Here is a 24,903-nt window from a genome sequence, read left to right as displayed (position 1 = left end):
AGGAGGAAACACATTGCTCAGGGCGGGGAAATGATAACAGAGCTGGTAATATAGGACGTGCCAGCAGGACTGAACTCTGCTCAGCTGGACAGATATGGAGGGGGAAAAAAAAGAAACCTGGCCTCTCACCTGGTCAAATACCAGCGTGTTCTCACTGCTGTCTCACTGCCCGAAGCCACCCGTTTTACAACCAAAATCCTCTACATTCTCCTCCCTGTTCAGCCAAGGGTCGGCGCCAGGACAAAATACACAGGGTTGCACTTGCAATCGACGGAGGTGCACAAAAAGTCATAAACGCAATGTACCCCTAAGCAAGCCCATAGCGCCAGGCCTGGTTCACCCCCTGTTGATAAGACGGTCATTAAACAATCAGCCAACTATACAGCTACAAAAAGACTCTTGTCTTTTCAGACCTGGCATACAGCTGGATGTGCAGTGTCATCCATCAAATATGGATGACATAATAACACATATATTTAAATGTTATAATTTAATCCAAATGGAATTGTGTAGGGCAAAGTGGTATTGTTCACAAATGATAGCGATGGACCACCAGTAACCACGGGAGGCGTACAGTGGCATTTATTAAAGACCCGTCGTTCAATGGTCCAATCCTAATAATGATAAAAATGTGTCGGGGAAAAATATAATAAGCGGGATTGCAAGAGGAAGAGCACACAGATGGGGTGCTGTTGATGTGCCGGGCGGTTACGCATTCTGCGGGGAAGACGAACGCGGGTGCAGGTGTCTTCCGGAAAAATGAATACAGGTGTTTCGCTGGATTCTCCCTCTCGCGGTGCCTCCTTCCCTGGAAAGAAAGGCTCATGCACGGTTTTATTTGCTGCGCTCTCACGGGTCATTTTCAAAAAAAGAAAACCCCATTGCCTCGTTGGCTTTCATGATGACCTCTTTCAAAACTTAAGGTGCATCAGGCCACACCTGATCAGTAGTCAGTAGCCGATCGTCGTTGAATGATGATCACTTGGGCGTTAATGCAATTCTTTTCGGACTTCTCATATTTAGCCGTGATTATAGATTTTCATACTCAGGAAGAGATTGATCAGAGTTCGCGTCAGCGCAGGGTTAGGCTTTTACCCACATTTGACATGCGCGTCAAATGTGGGTAAAAACTTGGTGGAAACTCTGATCCCCCCACTTCTGCACATACTGCAATCACGCCATTCTGGGTAACTGCTCCCGACTGTGATGTTAAAAGGCACGTTTAACGGCGGCGCTTTTTAACACTCCTCCGCCCCTCATTTCATCGGAACCTTGATTGACTGCTTGGTAATAGCACTTCTGTGGAAGAGACCCCTTGCGTGACGGCTTGGGGAACTGTCTCTAGAGGGCTGTGAGTAGTAGAACTGCCACTTTACTGAATCGTCACAATGAAGGCACGCTGCTTGCTTTTCAATGGTTAAGTGTTTAGAATATACGTAAACATGATGGAAAATGCAGTGGACATCGTATTAGTCTACTCTTCTCAACTGATTAATTGCATTTTTAAAACAATAAGCACGTCGCTGGGCCTTTCATATACATATACATAAACATATATAAACATATACATATACATAGGCCTATACAGCGACTCAGCTGCGCCCACCTGAAAATTATCCAGAGCGTCGTCAAGCTATCTTTAAAATCCACAAGAATGTTTTTTTCTTTTCAAATTTTTTGCCTTTTCCGCAGCTCCACCCCAACCCCCACAACAGTCGGTAAGAATTCCTTTGGAATATTTTGTTCGAAAGCAAGAAGTAGTAAGCAAAGGGGCGTTTTCAAACTTTTCAATACTTCAATGTACTTAAGTCTTCACGTCGCTCATGTTGGTTTTTATCCACAAAATAATTACGACTATTCACAACTAGAAAATCAAGTAAACATTGCCAGCTCGCTCGTGTCTCAGCCCTGCGATTTAAATTACAGTCGTTCACTTTTCACGCTTACCGACCACCGAGGCACTCCAAGCTTGTGGGCTGGGACTTCCAATGGGTCTGCAAAACTTGTGCACACTTGGAGAACCGCGCACTGGACCGGACATGCCTTAAAAGTATCCTGGAGGACATTGTTCGAAGATTTATTTATTTTCAGTCCGACAAAACGCCAAAATTCAGATCAGGGGAGATCACACTGCAAAATATGTGGAACAAATCAGAGGTACTTCCAGCTGATTAGTTGCAAGTCAGATCCTTCCAGAACAGCCCCGTGCCTTTTGGAACCTTTCCAGGGGAAAGCAAAATGAACAAGGTAGCGACGTAGTTGCTTACCACCCGTGTTCCTTCTCTCTTATCACCCTCGATTTGGGGACAAGACTCACTGGTAAAGTGCTCATTCGCGCTACGACGTAAACGTAACCAAGAGGCGTGTTTTTAGAGTTTTCGTCATACTGGCTCGTTATCGTGCAAAATCTAGTATCCTTAAAAACTCCTGATTGGATCTTACAAGCCTCGTTAAACGCCCAGCTTGCTCTAATGGCATATATATAAAACACATATAGACAGATATCAGATGAACGTCAGTTTTTGTTTCGCTTTGAGAGGACACGTTTTAGTAAAACTTTGCAGGTTCTGATAGAAAACCCTCTTAGAAATGGTCCCTAAAGCCGACTGCGTAATTTTATATTTTAGGACTGAAAGCTTGAATGGTACACAATGCTCACTCACTGGTGTGGGAGTGTTGTTAGCCTGGTCTGACACTGTTGCTCGTTTAAACTGAATGGATACACTTAGGTTCTATTGTGCTGGAATTCGCTCTAGATAACAGCGTCTGCTAAATGAATGTAATGTAATATAATGTAATGGGAATGACGCGATCGTGAGCAGCTTACGTCCACATTAGGAAAATTAGTTCAATAGACTGTCTCAATGTCGCTTATCTTTAGGATATTGAAGGTGTGGAAAAGGGCCACAGTCCCTGTTTGTGTACACAACCCCCACCTCTCACAGACCCTTTGTTTACGACTTAGTTGTAACCTGCCCAGACCAGTCCTGCTGCTCCCCTTATCAGCAGGACCCCCACAGGTAACCTGAACGCTGACTAGCCTGAACCTAGTTCATGGGTGAAACTGCCCCCTCAGTTTCAGAAGGAGTCATGGTGATGTGAAGCACTTCCTGTTGGATATGTCAGGGAAGTACAGTTACTTAGATTCCAATAACCACAAGGCTGTTGAACTTTCGATCTCAGCAGAAGTCCAGTGATGGCCTCGCTAGATCTAATGAAGAGGAAGATATACAGAATACTGACTACAGGAAAGTGTATAAAGGTGAAGCTGGTGTTTTCTGAAATAAAACTCATTATTTTTTAACAATTTGACTTTGCTCATGATCAATCCTTTGTCCCCGGCACTAGTCTAGCTGGTTCCCCCGAGGAGCCATAACTCTGGTCTCTGGTTACATGCCTGCCACGGTCTCTCAAGGAACCCCCCACCTGCCCATCACTTCACCCCGGGCTCACTTGTCACATCCGCCTCATGCATTGACCCTCTCAAGGAGATCCTGAACGGGCCGCTTTTTCCTTTGGCCTGGCCCTCCGTGTCCAGGAGTCTGCAGTCGCCTGAGAGCAACTGTAACTTATGCAAGTTGCTCTGGACAAGAATGCCTGCTAAGTGACAATAATGTAATGTAATGTAGCTGTAGAGAGGCTGTCTGGGCCCCTGCTTGGTGGAAACTGCTCAGAACGTACATTCAGGTGTTAGGATCCTGTACGTGCTTGTCCACACCCTGTGGTGACCACCCCAGAGAACCACAGGCTCAGGGACCCGAGAGGGCGAGGAAAGGGGAGGTTAGACCCCCACGTACCTGCATTCCTGCTCACCTGCACAACATTCTCAGTGCTTGGCTTCGTGCTGGCATTTCTGCTCATTGGGCTATGTTTAGACATTTTAACTGCGTGGATGATATGTGATCATGGGCAGGTCAAGAAAGCTGCACAAAGTTTGAAACGACTTAATGATTTGGCCCCAAGCTACGCCTCAGCAGAAAAACAGACAGTTTCTGACAGAGCATGTTCAGAAAGAAAATGTTTCCCACTGAAAAACAATGGCTTGGAAATTGTGGGATGACCCACAGACATGCAGGAATTCACCGCATTCCTACGTTTCATATTCTTTCGATGTATATTTCTGGTGCCGTTCACGTTAAAGATTGTCAAAAGTTGGCCAACATGACATGTTTTGCTTCGTGCTCCTTACGTAAGGCCTGAGCTGAACTCGTGCACTGTTTCAGCCGTGGTGAAGGCAGAGTCTCTGACACCGAGGCCGTTACAGGACAGATATGCTATGCAACAGCTGTAATCTAGCACAGCCAACGTTTTTTTCTTTTCTAATTTTGCCCCGGGAGCTCCTGAGTATGCGGCTCAACTCATGACGATAACGATCTTTTAAAAAATCTAACACTAAGTATATACCGCCATCTAGCGCGCCCAGCAGTGATCTGAACCATATGGTCTCGACTATTTTTCAGGTTTTCTTGCAGTCCGTACTAAACATTGCGGGACTTTTTCTGGTTAAAGACAAGGCTGAGGGTCACTGGATACACAGGCGTCATTTACGCTGGGGACATGTCCCCACCACTTTTTCGTCGTGGCCCATTTCGTCTCCACCGCTTTAAAAAGGTTTGAACAAGTCGAACCCGTCATTGTTCCCAGCACTTTTCAGAACTCGTACGTGTTATTAGACAGAGAAATAACAATGCATTACACTCACATCTCATTAGTATATCTGAATTAAAAAAAAAAAAAACTTTTAGATGTTAAGCATCCTACGAGAACGCAAATCACCAGGAAAAGAAAGGAAATCAATTTCACCCAGAAACTGTGGCGTGTTAATGCTGGACTGTTCTAGAGGTAAATGAGTTTCACGTTGCCGCTGGAAATCCGACTCTTGGCACGCGCTCGGCCCCTGAACTATTTGGCACGGGCTGGGAACACGAGCCCGACGAGGCCCGTGCGGACCAAACAGATGTTGCAATACTACCATGACGTCACAAGACGGCGCACTTTGACCGTATGACGCAAGGCTGCATACAGGGGCCTGCAGAAAAGCCGAGTGTAGCGGCTTTATGATGTTTGCGTTATTGCAGTGATGACGGGACACTTTCTCTCTCTGGATATGCGGCTGCAAAACATATGTCCTCACACTCCGGTGATTAAACTGTGGTTGTTGGTACAACAATCATGTGCTTTTGATGTGAAAAGAATAACAACAGCTGAATTAAATCACAACTTTAATACAAAACTCAGTGTTACATAAATAAACCATTGATGTTAAAACTATTTTCATCCGGTGTAATAAAAATCACTATTAAAATATATTTTAAAATATGTTCTCTTCACTTCTGTTAAGGCATCTAAAAAACATCTCGCACAGAGGAAAGCGTAAAATATGCCATTTACAGGGTAAATCCTCACATTGTGGAAGGGTTTGCCCCACGGGAAGTCCTCACATTCACGCAGCGTAGTTACCACCCGCGTAACTTAGCCTTACAGTACTGCTACGATGCGGCGAGCCTGGAAAAAATACAGCAATGTCACCGAAGCGATATGCGGTAACTCATGAGGCACAGAAGTAAACCGCGTTAGAAACTTTTGAATAGATTCAAGTGAGTAACAGAATCTGTGTTTTAAATCGTTTTAGACATAGGTTTGTCAAAGATGCAATTTCATATCTCACATCTAGTCAAGACAAGACAAAGCATACCACATATGGTTGACTTTTGCAACCGAATTGGGTGATATTTTCGATTTATAATTCCGTGAAAGGCTACTTACTCAATGTGTATGAGCTTGGCTATAATTCTTCATGACACTGCAACCTATTCCTGTGACTAGTTCATATCATGACATGAAAAGAGCCATTTTGAAAATAGGTCTGTTTAAACCAAAATACACGAAGACCTGCCAGACCAACATGTTGAACCAGTTTAAGTTTAACCAGCTGAAGCACATTTAAGATGGTCCTCTCACTGCGCTGAGCAGGAACCCTTTTCCAGCAGAACCGGCCTGTCTCCCAACACCACCTGCTCTTCAAACAACAGCAGCTACGTCTTTGGACAGAGAAATGGAGGGAGAGACAGTGGGGGAGGAATTCTAACACAATGAATGTACAAGTGCACAACACATACCGTGTGAATGTGGGTATGTGTGTGAGCGTGCACCACCTGTGTTTAAAACAACAGTGGATGTGTCTTCAGACTCTGTGAACATATGTGGTCATGTGTGCATTTTAAGTTTGAATTCCGTCAACATATTTGGAATCTGTGCTTGTGCACATAGTGTGTGTTTGTGTGTGTGTGATGTGTTCGTGTGTGTGTGTGTGTGTGTGTGTGTGTGATGTGTATGTGTGTATGTTTTGAGTATGTGTGTGTGTTTTGTGTATGTGTTTGTTTTGTGTGTGTGTGTGATGTGTGTATGTTTTGTGTATGTGTGTGTGTTTTGTGTGTTTGTTTTGTGTATGTGTGTGTGTTTTGTGTATGTGTTTGTTTTGTGTGTGTATGTGTGTGTGTATGTGTGTGTGATGTGTATGTGTGTGTTTTGTGTGTGTATGTGTGTGTGTGTGTGTGTGTGTGTGTGTGTGTGTGTGATGTGTATGTGTTTGTTTTGTATGTGTATGTGTGTGTTTTGTGTATGTGTTTGTTTTGTGTGTGTGTGTATGTGTGTGTGATGTGTGTGTGTGTGTGTGTCTCCTCAGACGCTGGTGATGTACACAAACTCAGTGGGCTCCAGGCCCCGGGCACCCTGTGTGGGGACGCTGCTGTAGAGGCAGTGTGTGGAGAGAGAGAGGGCCGGCCTGGGTGGGCGAGCGGGTGAGCCGGGTGAGGAGAGTGAGGGGGGCAGCTCCTTCTCCTCCCCGTGTCTCTCTCTGTCCAGCCAATAGAAGGAACCCATGAGGAAGAGGGCGGCGGAGACCACAGACGCACTGCAGGCATAGAAGACGTAGGCGTACTGCCCAGTGCTGTCCACCAGCATGCCTGGAACAGAGCAAAGGGAGCAGGGAGGGCCGTGTCAGGCAAGCCTGGGGATCGGGCCTGCAGGCGGTGCTCGGGGAGAGGGTGCTGCTGGGATACCCCACCGTGACTGCACGGCCAGACTCCCGTCGTGCTGTCTGCAGGTGGCACTGACATTTGCGTTGCCATGGCGCAACTGACGGTGTTAGGCGTCATTCCCAGGCAACCCCCCCCCCCACACACACACACACACACAACCCCCAACGCTGTGAGGAAGGGGAACGGTCTGTCCTCTCCGAGGGCTCGGTGCTGCCCTGTAATCCAGTTCACACTCACACGCACACACACATACACACACACACACACACACACACACACACACACATACACAAAACACACACTCACACACACACACACACACTCACACACACACATACACATACACAAAACATATACACATACACACACACTCAAGCACACACACACACATGCACACATATACACACACATGCACAGAACCATACACACACCCTGCAACCCCCCCACCCCACCCCCGCCCCCTGTACCCGGACGCACCTGCGAGGGGCGGCCCCACCAGCAGTGTGGCACTCTCCATGATGGTGAGCAGGCCGAGGGCGGCGGGGAAGCGCTCCATCTCCACGGTGTCCATGAGCACAGTGAAGAGCAGCGAGCCCACCACGCTCATGGAGAGGCCAAAGGCCAGCGCATAGGCCAGCAGCGCGGGGAAGGAGCCGGCCACGCCGCACACCACGTTGCTCAGCCCGTTCACCAGCAGGGCGGCGGCGAAGGCGCGGGCGTACAGGCGGCGGCGGCCGCGCAGGCTGGGCAGGCCCAGCAGCAGCCCCGCCAGGGGCCGGGCGAAGACGTTGACGAAGCCCAGCGCGGCCAGCAGCAGGGCGGCGCGGGCCGGCTCCACGCCGCTCGCCGTGGCGTACGGCACCAGGTAGATCAGCGGCACCACGAAGCCTAGCATCATCCAGGTGACGCCCAGCGTGAACGCCCGGTAGCGCCGGTTGCTGAGGAAAAGGTCGAAGGCCATGTGCCTGCGCAGGAAAGCGAACAGACAGTCCAGCACCGCCCTCACCCCACCCTTCAGCCCCTCCTTCTCCCGGGCCGACAGGTGCCCGTTGGGCTGCGGGGACCCCGCCCCCGTGCCCCGCCCCCGGCCCCGCCCGCGCCCCCCCACGGGCCTCATGACAGCCCCGCACACGCAGCAGTTGAGTAGCAGCGCCCCCAGCACCAGGAAGCTGCCCCGCCAGCCTAGTCGCACCAGCAGGAAGTGGGCGAGCAGCGGCAGGAAGCACAGCCCCAGCGCCGTGCCCGTGGACGACATGGCGTTAGCGAAAGCCCGTCGCCGCACGAAGTAGTGACCCATGATCGTCACCGCCGGCTGGAAGCAGAAGCAGAAACCCAGACCTGCAGACAGGGGAAGCATGGAAATAGTAGGACATCTCTCCCCGTTACAACATCTCTCACTGTTACAACATCTCTCACTGTTAAAACATCTCTCACTGCTCACTGTTCAGTGCATCTCTCACTGTTAAAACATCTCTCACTGTTAAAACATCTCTCACTGTTCAGTGCATCTCTCACTGTTAAAACATCTCTCACTGTTCAGTGCATCTCTCACTGTTAAAACATCTCTCACTGTTAAAACATCTCTCACTGTTCAGTACATCTCTCACTGTTAAAACATCTCTCACTGTTCAGTACATCTCTTAATATTAAAACATCTCTCACTGTTTAGCATATCCCTTACTATTAAACCTTCTCTCTGTTCCACCCATATTTCATCTCCAAAAAATGATCTTTGGCACATCTGCTGTTTCTAAAGACACCATGTCACCATTTGGCACATCTTTGATGAAATAACTTGTTTGTTCATGTTTGTTCATGAGGCGGTGTCTTGCCACACATCTCAGGAGAGCCTCCGTGACCTCTGACCTGTGACGACCCCGGCGGTGATGTAGAGCTCAGTGATGGAGCGGGCGAAGGAGCTGGCCGCCATTCCCGCGCCGCTCATGACTCCGCCCACCATGACGGTGGGCCGGCAGCCAAAGTGCTCCACCAGCACACTGCACAGGGGGCCTGTAGGGGACAGAGCAGCAGAGAACTGTAGAACTGTAACTATAAACCATAATAAAGGCCTTCTATTGTTCACTACAAATCACACTGAGAACTGTAACTATAAACCATAATAAAACCTTTTACTGTTTACTGGAAATCACACTGACATGACAGAAACTATAAGCCGTAATAAAAATCTTTGATTGTTTAACTAGAAATTGCACCAATAATAACAGTAGATAATCTGTCACCCACCCAGTGGGAGCAGCCATGTTTTTAAGGCTTCTATGCGGATTGAGAAATCGGCACGTCTTCATTGGCAGGCCACCCCTGAGAACAGACAGCGCAGCCAGGAGCTGCGTCTGCGCTGTTTTAACACACTGCTGCGCAAATGCGACTGCGCAGCCTGCAGACTGAGGACCTGCGCATCACAGAGCGCTGGGAGATTCCCTTCACCGCCTTCTTTTCCTGCTCGGAAATGCTCCCGCAGAACCAAGTGCCGTGTACATTGCGCTAAGAAAGCCATTGTGGTGGCCCAAGGCTCTTTGGTCTTTCAGTAATGATCTTATTCATGTAGAACTGTCACGCGGCTGCCTCTGAGATGGGCTAACCGCTGTGCTAAAGGGGTAACCGCCAGGCATTTCAATTTGCACAGGACTTGAAAAAAAAGTTTCATTATAGTCAGTGGTGTTTTTCCACAGTGCCACTGCAACATTTCAGACACAGCTCTTTACATTACAGGCATTTAACAGATGCTCTTATCCAGACTTGGATGTTATCCATTTACACAGCTGGATATTTACTGAGGCAATTGTGGGTTAAATACCTTACCCAGTGCCCCAGCAGGGATTTGAACCAGCAACCCTTTGGTTACAAGGCCTGCTCCTTACCCCTGTGCCACACTGCTGCCTTTGCTAAGGAACCGTACAAGATGCACGACTATAGCATGGAAAACACAACACGGCAATCGTGGATGTCAGAGTGCGTCACGTGGGATCTTCAAACGATCGCTGAAAGTGGCTTTCAGCTTAGGCCAAACCGAGCGGTCAGAAACGAGAGGGAAGAGAGGAAGCCGCCTCAGTCCCGGGGAAGGGACTCCGTCCACGCGGCCTGTGCCACGACCTCAGCCTGACTCACACAGGCCGTTCCTCGTACACTCTCACAGAGGTGTTCAGAGAACTTATCACCTCTCCTCACACTGTCAAAAATCCAAACAGAGGCGTCTGGGAAACTCCCAACTGCAGTTGCTCGGCTCCCACAGCCACCCTCACCTCCTGCTGTTCGACCGTGATAGCCCCAGCTGTCACATTATATGTCCTCGTCTGAGGGCTGCTGGTCGGTCCTGCAGGACCTGAGTGACTCAGCAAACATCCAGCCAATCAGAGCTGCATGGGAACAGCTGAGGCAGTGTGGGAGACACTGTAAGCTATAAATGAAAGTGACTTTTTCAAATTATTATTCAGATTGTTATTTTTTTGACACATTGATACAGTGCATGCATGTGTGTGTGTGTGCACATGCGCGCGTGAAAGCATGCGTGCATGCGTGTGTGTGTGTGCATGTGTGCTTGCATGCATGTATGTGTATGCGTGTGTGTATGTGTATGTAGGCACGCATGTGTGCGTGTGTGTGTACGTGTTTGTATGCATGTGTGTTTGTCCGAACCATCACTATGCGTATGCAAAACCTGGCCTCTGACCCAGTGACCCTGTTAGGAGAATCACTCCGAGCACCGTCTGTATTATCAATAAGCAGGCTGGAGGAGTGACCAATGAGGAAAGAGCAGCGGGTCTTCTGCCCGGCTCAGGGCTCTGAGTGGGGTTATCGCTGTCTGAGCCCCCTCCCAAAATGCAGAACGTCAGTAGAGCAGAATGCACACCAGCAAAGGATGACATCACTGATCACATGATGCCATCAGAGTGTCCCACCAACCAGGCTGTCTCTCCCTCTCAATGTGATACACGCAGGGAAAGTGGAGAGAGCTATCAGAGCAACACACCAACCAGGCTGTCTCTCCCTCTCAGTGTGATACACGCAGGGAAAGTGGAGTAATCAGAGCAACACACACACACTACACATAGTACACATCTCCTGCAAAATGTCAGGGGCTGTCATGTCTATAATTGTGTTGGATTTAGTTTAGTATTTTTTATGGAAATAATGGGTGTTTCTTTGTATCAAAATAGAAAAACACTGCTAGAAATAGAAGTATTTTGAGTTGTGGGAGATGATGACTGTGTCACTTCTTTTATATGGGTGTTTATCTCTGTTTCCAATACACTATTCCCTCTTGCTTGGCTCAGTCCAGAGCACCCCGTATCCAAGCTGGGGTCATTGGCAGAAATCCATTTAAAAATTGCAGGGACAGTTTATATTTAAATGAACAGAAATTGTCCCTGTCATTTTGGTTCAGCTCAGCATCCCTTGTGCAGCTGAATTACATGATATTATTTGCCTTTGCACATGTAACGCTTTAGCATCACTCCACTGCTAAGTAGTTTACAAAGTTAAAGGCAAATTCACGATACTTTCCTATGCTAAAAAAATTAATTGTTGGCAATACAAAAATGCAAAAACCTCGTGATGGAGGCGCCCCCTACCCCCAGCGTGCAGTACTGCAGTCATAATGGATGGCACCCAGGAAGTCTCTGAGTTGCTGGCGTTGAATTCTGTCTGCAGGTCCGTGTAAAAGATGCCGATGCAGGAGGGGAAGGCCAGGGTGAGCGCCAGGTCCACGATGGTGGCTACCAGAACCACCCAGCCCCAGCCCCCATCCGGCGCCTCCTGCTGGCCGAGGCGGTCCTTGCGCTCCCTCGCGGCGTCCCCCTGGGCTGGCGGGGGCCTCCGGGGCTCCAGGTCATCTGGCTCCTCCGAATCGCAGTCCGCAGTTTCCCTCGTCCTCTCCTCATCCTCCTCTCCCACTCCAGCCGCATGCAGGGAGGTCCTGCTGCCAGTCACAGACCCCTGCGACGTACAGTCGCTGCCTCGCCTGTAGGGGGCGCTGTAGCCCTCACTCTCCCTCATCCTCTATGCCAGCTCCCGGTTGCCCACTGCTCCCCTGGTCTGGTCAGCCGGCTGCTGTGCCTGTCTATCCTTGACCCTGCCTGGAGGTCAAAGTCGATTAATAGTCATAAAGTCACTGCCTCGCGCAACACCGGCGGCTTGTTCACGCGGCGGTTCTGAGCAGGCGCTGCGCAGATCCACAGATCTCTACGTCATCAGGATGGGCTGCAAATCGGCACCCACGATTTCATTTAACAGTCTGCATAAAATTATTTTGCGTGTGATGTAAAGTGATGCTGGTGAACAAGCAGCCAGTGGGTCAGAGATAACCTGGATTCATATTTAACTTCCTCATAATCAACGGTCTCCTGCGGTCTTTACGGCGTTAGGTAAAATCCGTAACACAGCACATATCATATCAATCTCGACACAAACCACAGGTCGAGATTAAAACAGATACAACCGGAACATTTTCTTTTAATTTTTTTTCATACAGAAGCTATAACCCACCGCGTCAAGTAACCTATGGAGAAAAAAGAATATCCACATAAAATAGTCTTAATCCATAATTTATCGTCGCTTGATTTTTGCGGTTAACATTCTGTTTGATGTTGCATCAGGTGGAGATAAGTCCTCGTGTGTTACCCGCAGAACTATCGCATCATATAGCAAATTTCAGATGTCCTTCCCGGAACGGCATGGTTACGGTTTAACTGTAGCTCTTCATTGGTCCGACTCAGTATTAGCCACTAACCCAGCATGTCCCAATCGCATTCGGGGTTGCGTCACCCTCCCATAACGCGGAATCGCTGTCCCGTCAAATAGGCTACTACAGAATTTATGGGCAGCGAAACGCGCTCTCAACTTTCGCGGACCTCTGACTGGCGGACAGCCACGGGGAGCAAATCCCGGCGGGGCGGGCCTCTCAAATATGCACCGCTGTAAGGAACCGCGTTGGTAATCTTCTTTTTTCATTATTATAATCCCTCAGCCTCGCATTCTCCTCGGCTGCTTGACTTTGTAATTAAAAATAAGAATCCCCAAGGTCATTTGATTAGTTCTTGTGCATAGGAAAAACGGTTTCAGCGTTTCTGGGGTTTTTTCCCCTCAGCATTTAAATGATTGTATCCTCAATTCAACTAGCCCTTTCGCATGTTGTCTCCATGGGAACGCTCTGCCTGGTCCACACCTGCACGCGCCACGGGGTACCCGAACGCAATAAATCTAAGTAAACCAATGAGAAGGAAATCGAACAAGAATCATCAAGCCAACCATCAAATAATTTACATCTGACAACAAGCGGCGGTGTAAATCGAACAATGTTACTCATAACTCATCTTGGGAGGCGCAGTATCTGGAAATAAAGTAGAAGTAGCATGTAGGATATACTTACCCAAATCCACTGTTCCAGTGATCTCCCTCCTTTGCAAACGGCTTCTGTTGGCTAGCCGGGCTCTAAACTCTCGAGAAGTCACAGCTGCACTTGACTAACGTGTGCAAGAGCAGCCCCGTGGCTCCGCTCGCTCAGCGGAGCTCGAATACAAAGCTCGATGACACAAAATGACACAGCTCGACAGATACAGCACTATTAGCGAGCTCACTTCTGTGGGCAAAGGATTAGAACAAAGAACTCGTGACAAGAGGGTCGTGGATACTTACAATATAGTCTGATGGAGAGGAAAGTTCAGTTCAAGGCAGCGCAACTAAGGACATTTGAGTCCGTAATTCTGGACGGATAATAGGATCCTCCTCACAATGATTACTTTGATCCTCTTGATCAAACGCGCTGAAACTTAAGTGCATCACCCTGTCGACTCTTGAGTTTTAAACGGGTTCCAAAAAGCCTAGCGCACCTTTACCTGCCATGCGTCCTCCGATTAATTATCTGAGGTGTAACTCCACGCCTTATTGGTACTTAAAGTTATCTACAGGGAGGGGAATGAGCTCGATGTCAAAAAAATCTGGTGCAATGACCAAAAAGAGTACAGAGAAAGGTCTGTCATGTCCTTAATATAATTATCGTTGCTTTTTTGTTATTCTAATATTATTCTTCTAGATTCTTCTAATGTGGACAGGTAGGGAACCCTGCGAACCTTACATTTAAGTTGCCTGCAAATACTTTATTACACCTGGTTCTCTGAATATGAAATCATGGAGGCCATACTGAAATTACAGGAACACAGGCTATGATGAATTACATAAAGCAAAATGAGTTGTTTTTAACAATAAAATATTGTGAATGTTGCGGCTTTGCCTGAGACCTGTCCCTTCATCAAAGGTAAATACAGGTGTATCAAACCAAGTGTTCCTAAGATGGCACCCAGACATGCTTTAAAAATGAGATGTCCGAAAACCAGTACATGCCATAAAACAGGCGATGGAGATCTGAGATTATACAAAACCAGGCAGGTTTAGGCTATAACCCTCTGCTGCTGACATCTGTCTGATGTCATTCCAGATTCAGCGGATTTATACACGCAAGACACGAGCAGGAGAGGTAACATAATGGCATATTCAACAGAGCTGAGGATAACAATAAAAATACTAAAATAAAAACTAATAAATGATAATAAATAAAAAAACAGTCAACAGTCAACTCTGTTGTCCATCTCATCCTTGGCACAAAGCTGGGAGCCTGTAGCCCTTCCACAGGGGGGGACAAGGTGTGGTCAGGAAAAAGAACCAGCCACAGACCCTTTACTAACAAAGGGGGTACCGTATCTGGAATCGGTGCACCCTATCCCACGCACCCCAAGATGTGCTTCAGCATCAAGGGTGGATCCAGAGCTTTCACACAGGGCGGCCAGGGTGGGGACCAGTGATAATTTCGGGGTGTCCGATTATGATTGGCACTGTGGCAGCTGCAGTTGAGCTATGAAAATAGTTCTGCCTTAAAATCAGGGTATCCAACAGAGGTGCTGCACGTCAGGGCGAGGTCACCCCATAGGACCATCCTCACTCCAGAATAATCAGTTCTGAAGTCGCTGTAAAACACATGTATAGGAAGTTTACGGCAAAGGCACAGTTAAGCTGCAGTGAGGATGTGTGGGGACACTCCTGCTTAGAGGTACCTTCCCGAGGTCCATGTTTCAAAATGTCAACAGACAATTTGCATGAGAGGAGATTCAGTCCCACAGTGTCTCGGTTTAGTTCCTGCCATTTGAGGGAGTGCTGGTTGCTGTCCATATCAGCCCGTGTCCCAAAGCTGCTGGGATGCGCCAAGTTACCAGGATGAAACAGCTGTGTAGCGTAGCATCCCACACCAAAACGTGATGGTTAGCTGAACCACCTTCACTTTACAGCCGACTGGCTGCACGTCCCCCGGTTTCCTCATTCAGTCTCTGGAGGAGAGAAAAGATCTCAGGTTATTGAGTACAGGGGCTGGCTGCTGGGGTTACTGATGGAAGAACAGGAAGAGATACCCTGCCCTCAACTTCACTCACACCCCTGACCAAATAAAAACAATAAACATGCTATAAAAGAAAACATGTACGTTTTCTCTGTTTATTTTTTGAAATTGTATACTTTAATCCTAATATGATTGCACAAGGCAGGGTCATATTCTTTCCAGAAACCTTTTTTTTTTAAATCCTCCTCTGGCATGATTTCACTCATAAGACACTTGCTGTAGAGTTTTTATGAGGTTCAGGCACTCCTGATGGGAAATCTTGGGAGTATTCCTTACAGCAGAGTTATTCAGGGTTATTCAGGTGCTGTTTGCTTGTGAAATGCTTTCTCGGGTTTGAACCACAAATGTTCCATTAGACTGTGATCTGGAAACTGAGATGAAAATAAGATTGAAATCAATTAACATTTAGTGCTCAGTTAACCGTTTCTTTGGAGATATGGATGAATACTTTGGATCACTGTCAATTTGGAATGTCCTTTTTCAGCCAAGTTTGAGCTTCTTGGCAGAGGAAGCCACGTTTGGCAAAATGTACTTGTGCTTGTTGAGCTCACGACTCCTTTCATTGTAACAAAGTCCCATAGATGCAAAACAAGTCCAAAACACAATACCCCTATCACTGTGTTTCACAGTCGGTATGTTTTCTTTTTTTAATCAACATAAGCTATACCTTTGTATACCAAACATGCTTTATGTAATATAAATATTAAAGTGTAACATTTTAAGAATTGTTGAGCAAAAAGATGCGATATGTATATTTCTTTTAGGGCATTTTCCCTATTTATTTAGGGATATGAATAAGTATGGAGGGCACTGTAAATATAAATATGCAAAATGTCATGAGAGGCTCAAATGGCTGTTAGAAGTCTGTGCATATTACAAAGTGCTAGCATCTATGAAATGGTATCCCCTATTTCCAAATGTCTTCTTCTTCATATTCTATTTGCAGTGCCGTTAAAAGTGGAAATCCTGTCCGGCTTTACGTTTTTTCTCTTTTAAGATTATTACAGAGAAATCAGTAAAGACCATGTCATCAGCGAGACGCGCATCTATTCCTCTTCACAGACACCCTGAAACACACCCTAATGAGTTCACAAGGCACCAGCCAAGGCCATTAATCTGTGGGTTCTGAATATTCATTACAAGATGTTGCATAAAGAGAAAGTGCTTCCTCAGTCAGATGGACATATATAAACGCACTACGGCTCCCGGGATCAGAAATGCTCGAATTACAGAGCACGACTTGGGTTTGAGTCTCCCGCCACCGCATGAGAAACAGATCGTCTTCATAAACAATCTCTTACAGCAAAGCAATGTGTTCTCCTGCTTTCAGGCAGGAAAATGAATGATATAATAAGGAATATCACAGACGCAGTAAGACCAGATTAATCAAACTGCACAAGGGCTGCTGAGCAGGTCTCACTCAGCTGAAGTTCTGCGTCTGCTTTTTTCCCTGGGGATTAAGGGCAGCGTCTCCGCACTCTGGCAGACCTTCAGATGCCCTTTATCGCTTGGCCAGAATCCGCAGGAGGGTAGGATTGCTCTTAGCTCAACCCCCTGCTGCCTCTGCTGTGTCATGTCTCCACGGCCGCTGGATTCACACCAAGCTCTTCATATAATGGTTTTTATAATATATAATGGGTTTTTTTTTTTTTTTTTTGAACAGTGCCCTGTGGAAAAAAGAACTCATCCTGCTCTTTCTGCAGATGTTTCAATTCCATTTCTGTGAACACAAAAATATTGTAATGAAAACACTAGTTTCTGTTAAACACAGCATTATATTTTAATATAAAATTGAATTATTTTGTTATTTATAGCATCACATTAAAGATGTTACAAAAACAGCATCAGTAGACAAACTGACAAAAAAAGAAAAAAGACAGTCAAAAACAACAATCAGACCAAGACAGTCGAGTTCCATAATATTGAGCCGAATCACCATAGACAAATGGCTTGGTTTTTTTTTTTTTTTCCATCAATGTTGTGCAGATTCACTGATGTTCACAGTAGGTGGATGGACGATATGGTGGGCTTAGGAGGATGAGCCATCCAGATGACTTACAGACCAGTGCATCTGAACAGCATCCACAAAGCACTGATCAGCATTGATCAGCAAAGCCCCACAAAGAAAAAGACCCTCTGAAAGAAACACTGAGAATCAATAAACCACACTTCAAACACTTCTCCTGCTGAAACCTTAGTGTTTTAGTACATGTGTTTGAGTGGGAATGCATGTACTCATGTATGCATTTATGTGTGCATGTGCATAGGTGAGCAAGCTAACCATGCAGGTGTTGACACTCGTCAAACAGAACGGCAGAATGTACCTGGGTTCAGGCGACTTGTCTTAAGGTAGCACGAGGATGACTTTTTGAACATGCCTGCAGACCAGAGAGTGGCTGGCTATTCTCTCTCACTCCCTCCATTAAGTGCAAGTCTGTAGACTTCATGTCCAGGGAGATACAACTTGGCACTCTAAATCTGAGGTGCTCCAATCAACATCTTCCTCACAATGGCCGATGGAAGCTGAGGTCAATAGGAGGCGCCTGAAGATGAATGCAATCAACCTGCTATGGACTTCAAATCCCATCAGCCACTCTGCCGACAGAGGCTACCCAAGGGGTGCCCAGTACTGCCTCTGAGGGGCCTATTTCATTGGGTCTTCATTTAACCAATCACATTCTCTCAGAGGTAGGAAGAGCCTTCAGGCTGACAGAAGCTGGATATGGCTGAACTTTCAGACTGTAAAGACAATGCTCTCATAACCTCTTGGCTGGAGAAATCAAACTGTTGTCAGAATTTTGCAAGTAACCAGTGACCCAGGATTTGACTTGTAAATTTCAGATTAATTTCTCACATTGGAAATAATGTCAACCTCATTAGATCTGAGCGCAGGAAGCACAAGAATGAGTTAATAACATTTTATCTGCTGAGGATGGAAGAAAGTGATGTCACTGGAGTGTATTCAAACGGTACAGTTATGGAAGGCAATAACAAGTTTCAAAGAAACACAAGATGATATAATGTATAAAAAAATAAAGAATTATCAAAGCAAACCAAGGCTCCACTGCAATAAAGCATGTCTAAAGGTGCAGAAGAACAGACTGATATGGTTTGTCTTATCTGCAGGTAAAACCTGAATCTGCCAGGAGTGACTCAGGTAAGACCGACCACATTTCGAGCAGATATGCCTGGAGGTGAGGCACAGGTGTGTCCAGATGAGGAGGTAAAGCACAGGTAAGACTGGGTTTGAAGGCTGTTTATGGGACATAAAGAGGCACAGGAATGGGGGGCGTGGCCCACCAGAGAAAGGAGAGGAAACGAACAGAACAGGCTGGCAAGCAGCAGGCACCATGAGGACATGAAAGGCCAGGGAAGAAATACTGCACCAGCAAAGGTCAAAGCAGCAGATCCAGGAATAACCAGCACACCCAACCGAGCACGCTCCAACCACGGCCAGACGGGGGCTCCCACAGACTCCTCTCAACCCAAGAACATCACGCCAAACAAAACCTCTGGCACAAGTGTCATTTTAAAAACAAAGAGCAGGGCACAACTCCAACTCCAAAGAATTGTGTTTAAAAACAACAGATTCTGAACATGTTTCGTTGCATCAATGTGCCCACATGACCAGCTATGCCTTTGCCTGGCACACTGCACAGTGAATACTGGGAAATGCATGTTGAGAATCACTCAGAAAAGTGGATAAAATAATAATTAAGTTAGCCCGCTGGAGCTGCACCTCCCCCTTCCATTCCCACAGACTGTGTGGGGATTGTGCGGAATCAGGAACTCATTCAGCCTTCGGGTAAAGACTCAGGAGATTTTCTCCAGACCACAGCGCCGAGCCGCTTCCTTTCACCAATTGGCTGAGCCGTCTCGGATTCTGCGCACCGGACAGAACCACACACCCCACAGGTGCAGAAAGGTCTAATGATTAAAGAGTTGAACTGAGCAAAGCAGTACAGTGACACGTGGCCAGGGCTCTTTGCAGAAGCTGCCCAATGGAGCGGCACAGCACAGCACATACATACCAACGTACCCTCCTTCCAAACATAATAATAAACAATCTGAGAACCATGGCCACACTATCCAACCATCCCTCGACATCACCAGCGCCTCACCTCCAGGTTAAACTCTGCTGTGTCAGTTGCACCTTCTGGAAGAGTAGTTTGTGTTTAATATGTACACAGACGCTTTAGATATATGTTTATGTGTGCATATTTGTATGCACGTTTTTCATATTGTATAGGTCATACACACACTGGCATGCACGGTCATTGCAAGTGTGTTTCTTTTTTCTGTTTGTGATGTCAGAGACACTGTCGCAGTTCAGTCACTCCCAGAAATGCTGGGCCTGAAACCACTACCTTCAGCTGCCCCCAGCAGAGGTAGGGTGGGTTTTCTTGAGGCCTTTTGATTGGCTCACCGACAGACAGCTGAGCCAATCAGCATTTGGCGTGACCTGCAGTGGGGAGTTCTGTTTGTCTCTGTCCTCCTCTCCACACCCGGGACAGACGGTTATTCTGGAGGGGGAGGGGGACCGTCTCCGGCAGCCCTGAGGGAAACCCCTGGAAGCAACATGACCGGAAACGCTTCTCCTTGGCCGTCAGCAAAGGAGCTCAGCGTATGATGCTGTGGCTGGCCATGAGGATGATGATGGTGATGAAGGTGATTATGGTAAACATGAAGATGATGATAATGAGGATGGTAAGAATAATGATGAACGATGAAGGTGATGATGAGAATGATGGCGATGCTGATAGAGCTCTGACTCCAGGAGCAGAGCGTCATGGGATGGCAGGTCAGTCAGGGCAAAGGCCCGCACCATCATGTGCTGTCTGTCCCTGGCCACAGCAGCAGGTCTACAGACCCACTATCATCATCATCTACTCCTTCATCATCACCCATTCCTTCAACATCATCAACGTCATCGCCATCAGCACCATTGTCATCATCATCATCATCTCTGCCATCTTCCTCATCATCATCATCATCACCAGCAGCAGCAGCAGCAGCATCAACAGTGATGCTGGAACACTCAGTGATAAGGTTAGTGACAGAAAAGCGTTTCTGTTAAACCCTCCCCTCCCCCTCCCCCGTCCTGTCCTCTCCAGCTGAGCGAGTGTCACGCAGCGGGTGGGGGGGGCTGGGGGTGTATTGTTGACGTGGGGCTGTATCAGGGGAGAGGTGTAGCGGTGCATCAGTGTCCATGCTGTAAGTCCAGTCTCACATCCGTGAACCTCGCTCCTGAAGAATCTATGAGGGAAATGATGTATTTAGTCCCAGCATGGATGAAGACAGACACACAGACAGACAGGCAGACAGAAGGAGGGAGGGATACTCACTAGCCTTGGTTTTAGCTTTTTAGTGATATGTTTTATTATACTTCAGACTTTTACTTATTCGTTAATTCATTCTTATAGGTCTAAATTGTGTGTCCATGTACAACAAACACAAAAATTATACAGAACAGTGTGGTGTAGTGGTAAGGAGCAGGGCTCGTAAACAAACAGTTCCAGGTTTAATTCACTGCTGGGGCCGCTGCTGTTGGACCCTTGGGAAAGATACTTAACCCAGAATTGCCTCAGTAAATATCCAGCTGTCCAAATGTGTAACATGTAAAACTGCAAACTATGTCAGTCACTCTGGATAAAACCGTCTGCTAACTGACAACAATGTAATGTAACTTTACAAAAGATTTATAAAGCAGCTGTTTAATTTGAAAATTTCGTATCAACAACATTTTTCCTTCAACTTAAAATTCTACTGTTATAACTATGCAGTCATTCTACATCTGAAATGGTATCAGCTTGCCAGCTACATAGACAAGCAAGTAATAACAATTCAGATATTTGATCCCTTCCTACAACACAAATGCAGGGTTTTGTGGCAGTCAGCGTAAGTGAAAAACTGCTATAAGACTATGATCAAACATATTAGCTTGCTGACCTTTACAATACCATCAAATTCACAACTGTAAATCACTAGTTCTAGTGGGGTGAGGAGCTATACAGTTAGCTGACATTAGCTAAAAACAATACAGAAATACGTGTCAATGTGTCAAATGTTCAGCTGGTGTGCTGGGGACTAGCTAGCTCCTTTCAGTACAGTGCACTGGTAGTACAGAATGCTCAACTCTACAGCCTGCTGTATGCTGCTACTGCCACCTACTGGCAGGAGAGAAGAAAGCGCTCACCGTTTCAGATGAATGAACCGTACTGTGCAGACCTTAAAAAAAATTCAGCAAGGTGCATGTTTGGCATGTTACCGGATAGAACTTCACTGCCCGAAACTTCACTCTGACACCACAGCTCAGAGCATGTAAACATATACTGTATCTGCATTTACATACATAACAAACAACGACTATAGAATACAGCTAAGGCACAGAAGTGTCTGAGACCTGCTGAGTCCCGGGACGCATGGAGGGGAAAACCTCCGAGACCACAGACGTCTTACGAGACATGATAGGAAGGGGAGACCCCTACCACAGACGTCTCAGCCCTGGCTCTCACCTTTGCTTTCTCACTGGGTTCGATGACGAGGCCGTTGGTGGAGTTGTTAAGCTCCCGGGACACGACACACAGGAACTCTGCCTGGTCCTCGTTGCCATAGTTATAGGAGGAGCCAATGCTGATGAGCTGAGAGGGAGAGAGGGGTGACAGGTGGAGGGGGAGAGCCAAGGTGAGAGGACCCCGAATTCTACTGGATTTCCCAGCGCTCTTTGCAACACCGGCACACTCAGAGTGAGGGAGAGGCGCCTGAAACGGGTCCACCCAGACAATGATCAGTTGGAACACATGGCAGGAACGAAACCCTACAGACGCTCCTGGCACAGACTGATTGGTAAGAGCTCATAGTGTGCTACAAGCACAGTGCTGTGTTGTGTAAAATAACTGGATTCAGACGCCCCTGCAGTGCTACCTGCTCAAACTTCCAGCCGTCAGACATGGTGGAGACCATCTGGGTAAGCTCCTCCTCCTGACACTGCAGGACCCGGTACACATGCTTCACTGGGCCCTGAGGACACGCACAGTGTTAATACACACACACACACACACACACACACACACACACACACAAACACACAGTCTTACTGCATGAACGCAGATACACAAACACACACACACACACACACACACACACACACACACACACACACACACACACACACAAAGTTTCTGCACTCGCACACACATACACACACAATACTAATGAGCACATACACCACTTACTGCATAAAACACAAGCATAAACTCGCATGCACACACCTGCGATGTCCTGTTCTCATTGTCTCGTATCCTCTCCTTGACCATCCGTACCAGAGACGCAATGTTATAGAACTCCGCCTCCTCCAGGACTCCTGCAAGAGACCAGGAGATAATCAGGTCAGAGGTCACAGGTCAAAAGGCAGTACAAAATGGGACGACACCCTCGCCCAGAAATTCTCTCTGCCTCTCTGTCTCAGGCAACATTTATGAATATTGACCCCTCTGAAGTGTCACTCACTCCAGTTCCCTGTGCAATAACACCTGTGTCTGCATGGTGCTCCAGAGCACAAGCGAGTGTATGAGTGAAGCATTGACTACCCAGGGGAGTCCAGAACTTATTTCAAAACTACTCCCTCTTTCCCAGTGGATCCGTGTTACAGCCTGATGTAACGGAACTGTGTCTGTTACAGCCGTATATAATCAGTCTGTGCTTGTTACCGCCTCATGTAGTCAACATGCTTGTTACGACCTCATGTTACATTACATTACATTCATTTAAGAGATCCAGAGTATACATTCAAATTGAATGAGAAAGTGTCAGACCAGTGAGTGTGAGCATAACAGTATGCGAGCACTAGTTAACACTAGTTAACAACTACCTAAAGGACACGCACACCCACACATCAGTCACAAGATAACAGAATCACATTTCGAAACGACACGTGTTCATTATGCAATAAATGTGTTTGTTACAGCCTTACATGATGAATTTCTGTGCTTTACAGTGTGTGTAGCTACCTTCCTCTGCCAGGTCCTTGTTCATTATCAGTTTGCCGTGGCGCAGATAGTTCAGCACGGGGCTGAAGTAGGTGGGGTCTCTGTCGATCAGGTAGGCCCCTGTCTCGTCCTGTGACACAAGCCAAAGGTGCTTGACATAAAGGATGTGAAGAGACCCCCCCCCCCCCCCCCCCCCCCATTCCACCCTTTCTCTCGTTACATTGGCTGGAATTCACCAACATCCCCCGGCTTTATATGTGCTTCGGTACTGTGGTCTCCCTGTAAGGGGTTGCCTAGTGACCCAGTTCTGCATTCAGGGCTCCCAGAGTAAGTCTGTCACACTTGGAGCACGCAAAATGTGCATAAGCCCCTTGAAAACCGGTATCTGCACATCAAAAAGGTAAAGCATGCTTCAGGGAGAAATCTTACAGCAGACTGGATAAGTTATAGGCCTAGGTGGTTCCTGTACAAGCACATAACCTCACCTTGAAAAAAACTTCCACTCAACTACATGTTATGGGCACAAAATTGTTTACACAGATAGATCTTGTGGCTTGCTACCTGGCCTCTTGACGAAACTCAAAACAGTCATGCAAGTACCGTCATAACGAATAGCTCGGACATACCCATACGAACGCGTTACAATTAAGCTTGGTTTAACAATAGTAAATCACGATCCAGATCTAACTAATCACAACTAGTCTAAATAACAGGACATTCCTTAGAAAGTGTGATACTTCGGTTTTCATTTATAACGGAGTTAGCACAGACAGCGATGTGAGTGAACGCCCAACATACTGCATGTCCGAAGTTATTTGAGAGACACATACTCACCTTATCCGAGTCAAGATCGGGATCATCCTGGCACAGTCGGTACAGGAAGGATTTTGGATCTCTGCTCAAAGTCTGCTTGGTGGTTACGAAGTAGGTTCCACCGACATTAAGTCGCACCCATCGAGAGCCGGGCTTCTCGGACGGGGAACTTTGGTTGTTCTTTTGGGGGAAGCCGGGCATCGGCCGGGCCGACACCCCAGGACCGCACAAGCCGCTCCGAGCTGGCATCATCAGAGCAGGCGAGGCAAGTCGAACTGATCGAGGCTCGGTCTGTTCTATAGTACCAGTACCACTTGGCTCCATGATCTGACTCTCTGCGTCTCACATGCACAGCGCACGATGTGGATTATTTCCACAGTAGAATGCAAGTTAGCGAGCTAACACAACTCAGCTGTCAGCGGTGCTGGACTCCGTGTTTTTAACAAGGGGCTGCGGAGACAGCGGGGCGTTATTGTACGCATTGGACGTGATCAAATATGCTGACCGAAAAATTAAACTATTTTTTCCCAGTTTCTTGAATATGAACGGGTAGAAAAATACTTCTGCAAAAACGGTGTGCTTCTGACAGACCACTCAGTATGCTAATTAACAAGCTAAATGATAAAAGCGAAAAAAATAAGAATTGGCAACAGAACTTCCG

General features: G+C 47.1%; 2 protein-coding genes across 2 annotated transcripts; both read right to left on the bottom strand.

Annotated features, from left to right (window-relative positions):
* Positions 1-6,660: 6,660 nt before the first annotated feature.
* LOC118794494 (monocarboxylate transporter 6-like) lies at positions 6,661-12,053 on the bottom strand. Its single transcript, XM_036552758.1, has 4 exons — positions 11,630-12,053; positions 8,907-9,050; positions 7,518-8,378; positions 6,661-6,965 (listed from the first exon to the last, which is right to left on the bottom strand). The coding sequence occupies exons 1-4, from the start codon at positions 12,051-12,053 to the stop codon at positions 6,682-6,684; spliced, it is 1,713 nt and encodes a 570-aa protein (XP_036408651.1). The 3' UTR covers positions 6,661-6,681.
* An 8,471-nt stretch (positions 12,054-20,524) lies between these two features.
* On the bottom strand, positions 20,525-24,903 carry LOC118794057 (BTB/POZ domain-containing protein KCTD2-like). Its single transcript, XM_036552200.1, has 6 exons — positions 24,264-24,903; positions 23,451-23,559; positions 22,713-22,804; positions 22,366-22,461; positions 21,957-22,082; positions 20,525-20,697 (listed from the first exon to the last, which is right to left on the bottom strand). Exons 1-6 carry the CDS (start codon positions 24,564-24,566, stop codon positions 20,668-20,670), a joined length of 756 nt encoding a protein of 251 aa, XP_036408093.1. The 5' UTR covers positions 24,567-24,903; the 3' UTR covers positions 20,525-20,667.

The sequence above is a fragment of the Megalops cyprinoides genome, chromosome 19, assembly GCF_013368585.1.
Source record: "Megalops cyprinoides isolate fMegCyp1 chromosome 19, fMegCyp1.pri, whole genome shotgun sequence".
NCBI lineage: Eukaryota > Metazoa > Chordata > Actinopteri > Elopiformes > Megalopidae > Megalops > Megalops cyprinoides.
The sequence above is the reverse complement of the archived record's forward strand: the minus strand, read 5'-3'. Positions and strand labels throughout refer to the sequence as shown.

Coding starts and splice junctions, on each gene's coding strand:
- LOC118794494 (XM_036552758.1), bottom strand. CDS start 12,053: ATGAGGGAGAGTGAGGGCTACAGCGCCCCCTACAGGCGAGGCAGCGAC. Junction 9,051..11,629: donor TGCAGTACTGCACGCTGGGG/GTAGGGGGCGCC, acceptor TGTCCCCTACAG/GCCCCCTGTGCAGTGTGCTG. Junction 8,379..8,906: donor CACCGCCGGGGTCGTCACAG/GTCAGAGGTCAC, acceptor CCCTGTCTGCAG/GTCTGGGTTTCTGCTTCTGC.
- LOC118794057 (XM_036552200.1), bottom strand. CDS start 24,566: ATGGAGCCAAGTGGTACTGGTACTATAGAACAGACCGAGCCTCGATCA. Junction 22,462..22,712: donor ATGAGAACAGGACATCGCAG/GTGTGTGCATGC, acceptor GCGTGTCCTCAG/GGCCCAGTGAAGCATGTGTA. Junction 22,083..22,365: donor ACGGCTGGAAGTTTGAGCAG/GTAGCACTGCAG, acceptor TCTCCCTCTCAG/CTCATCAGCATTGGCTCCTC.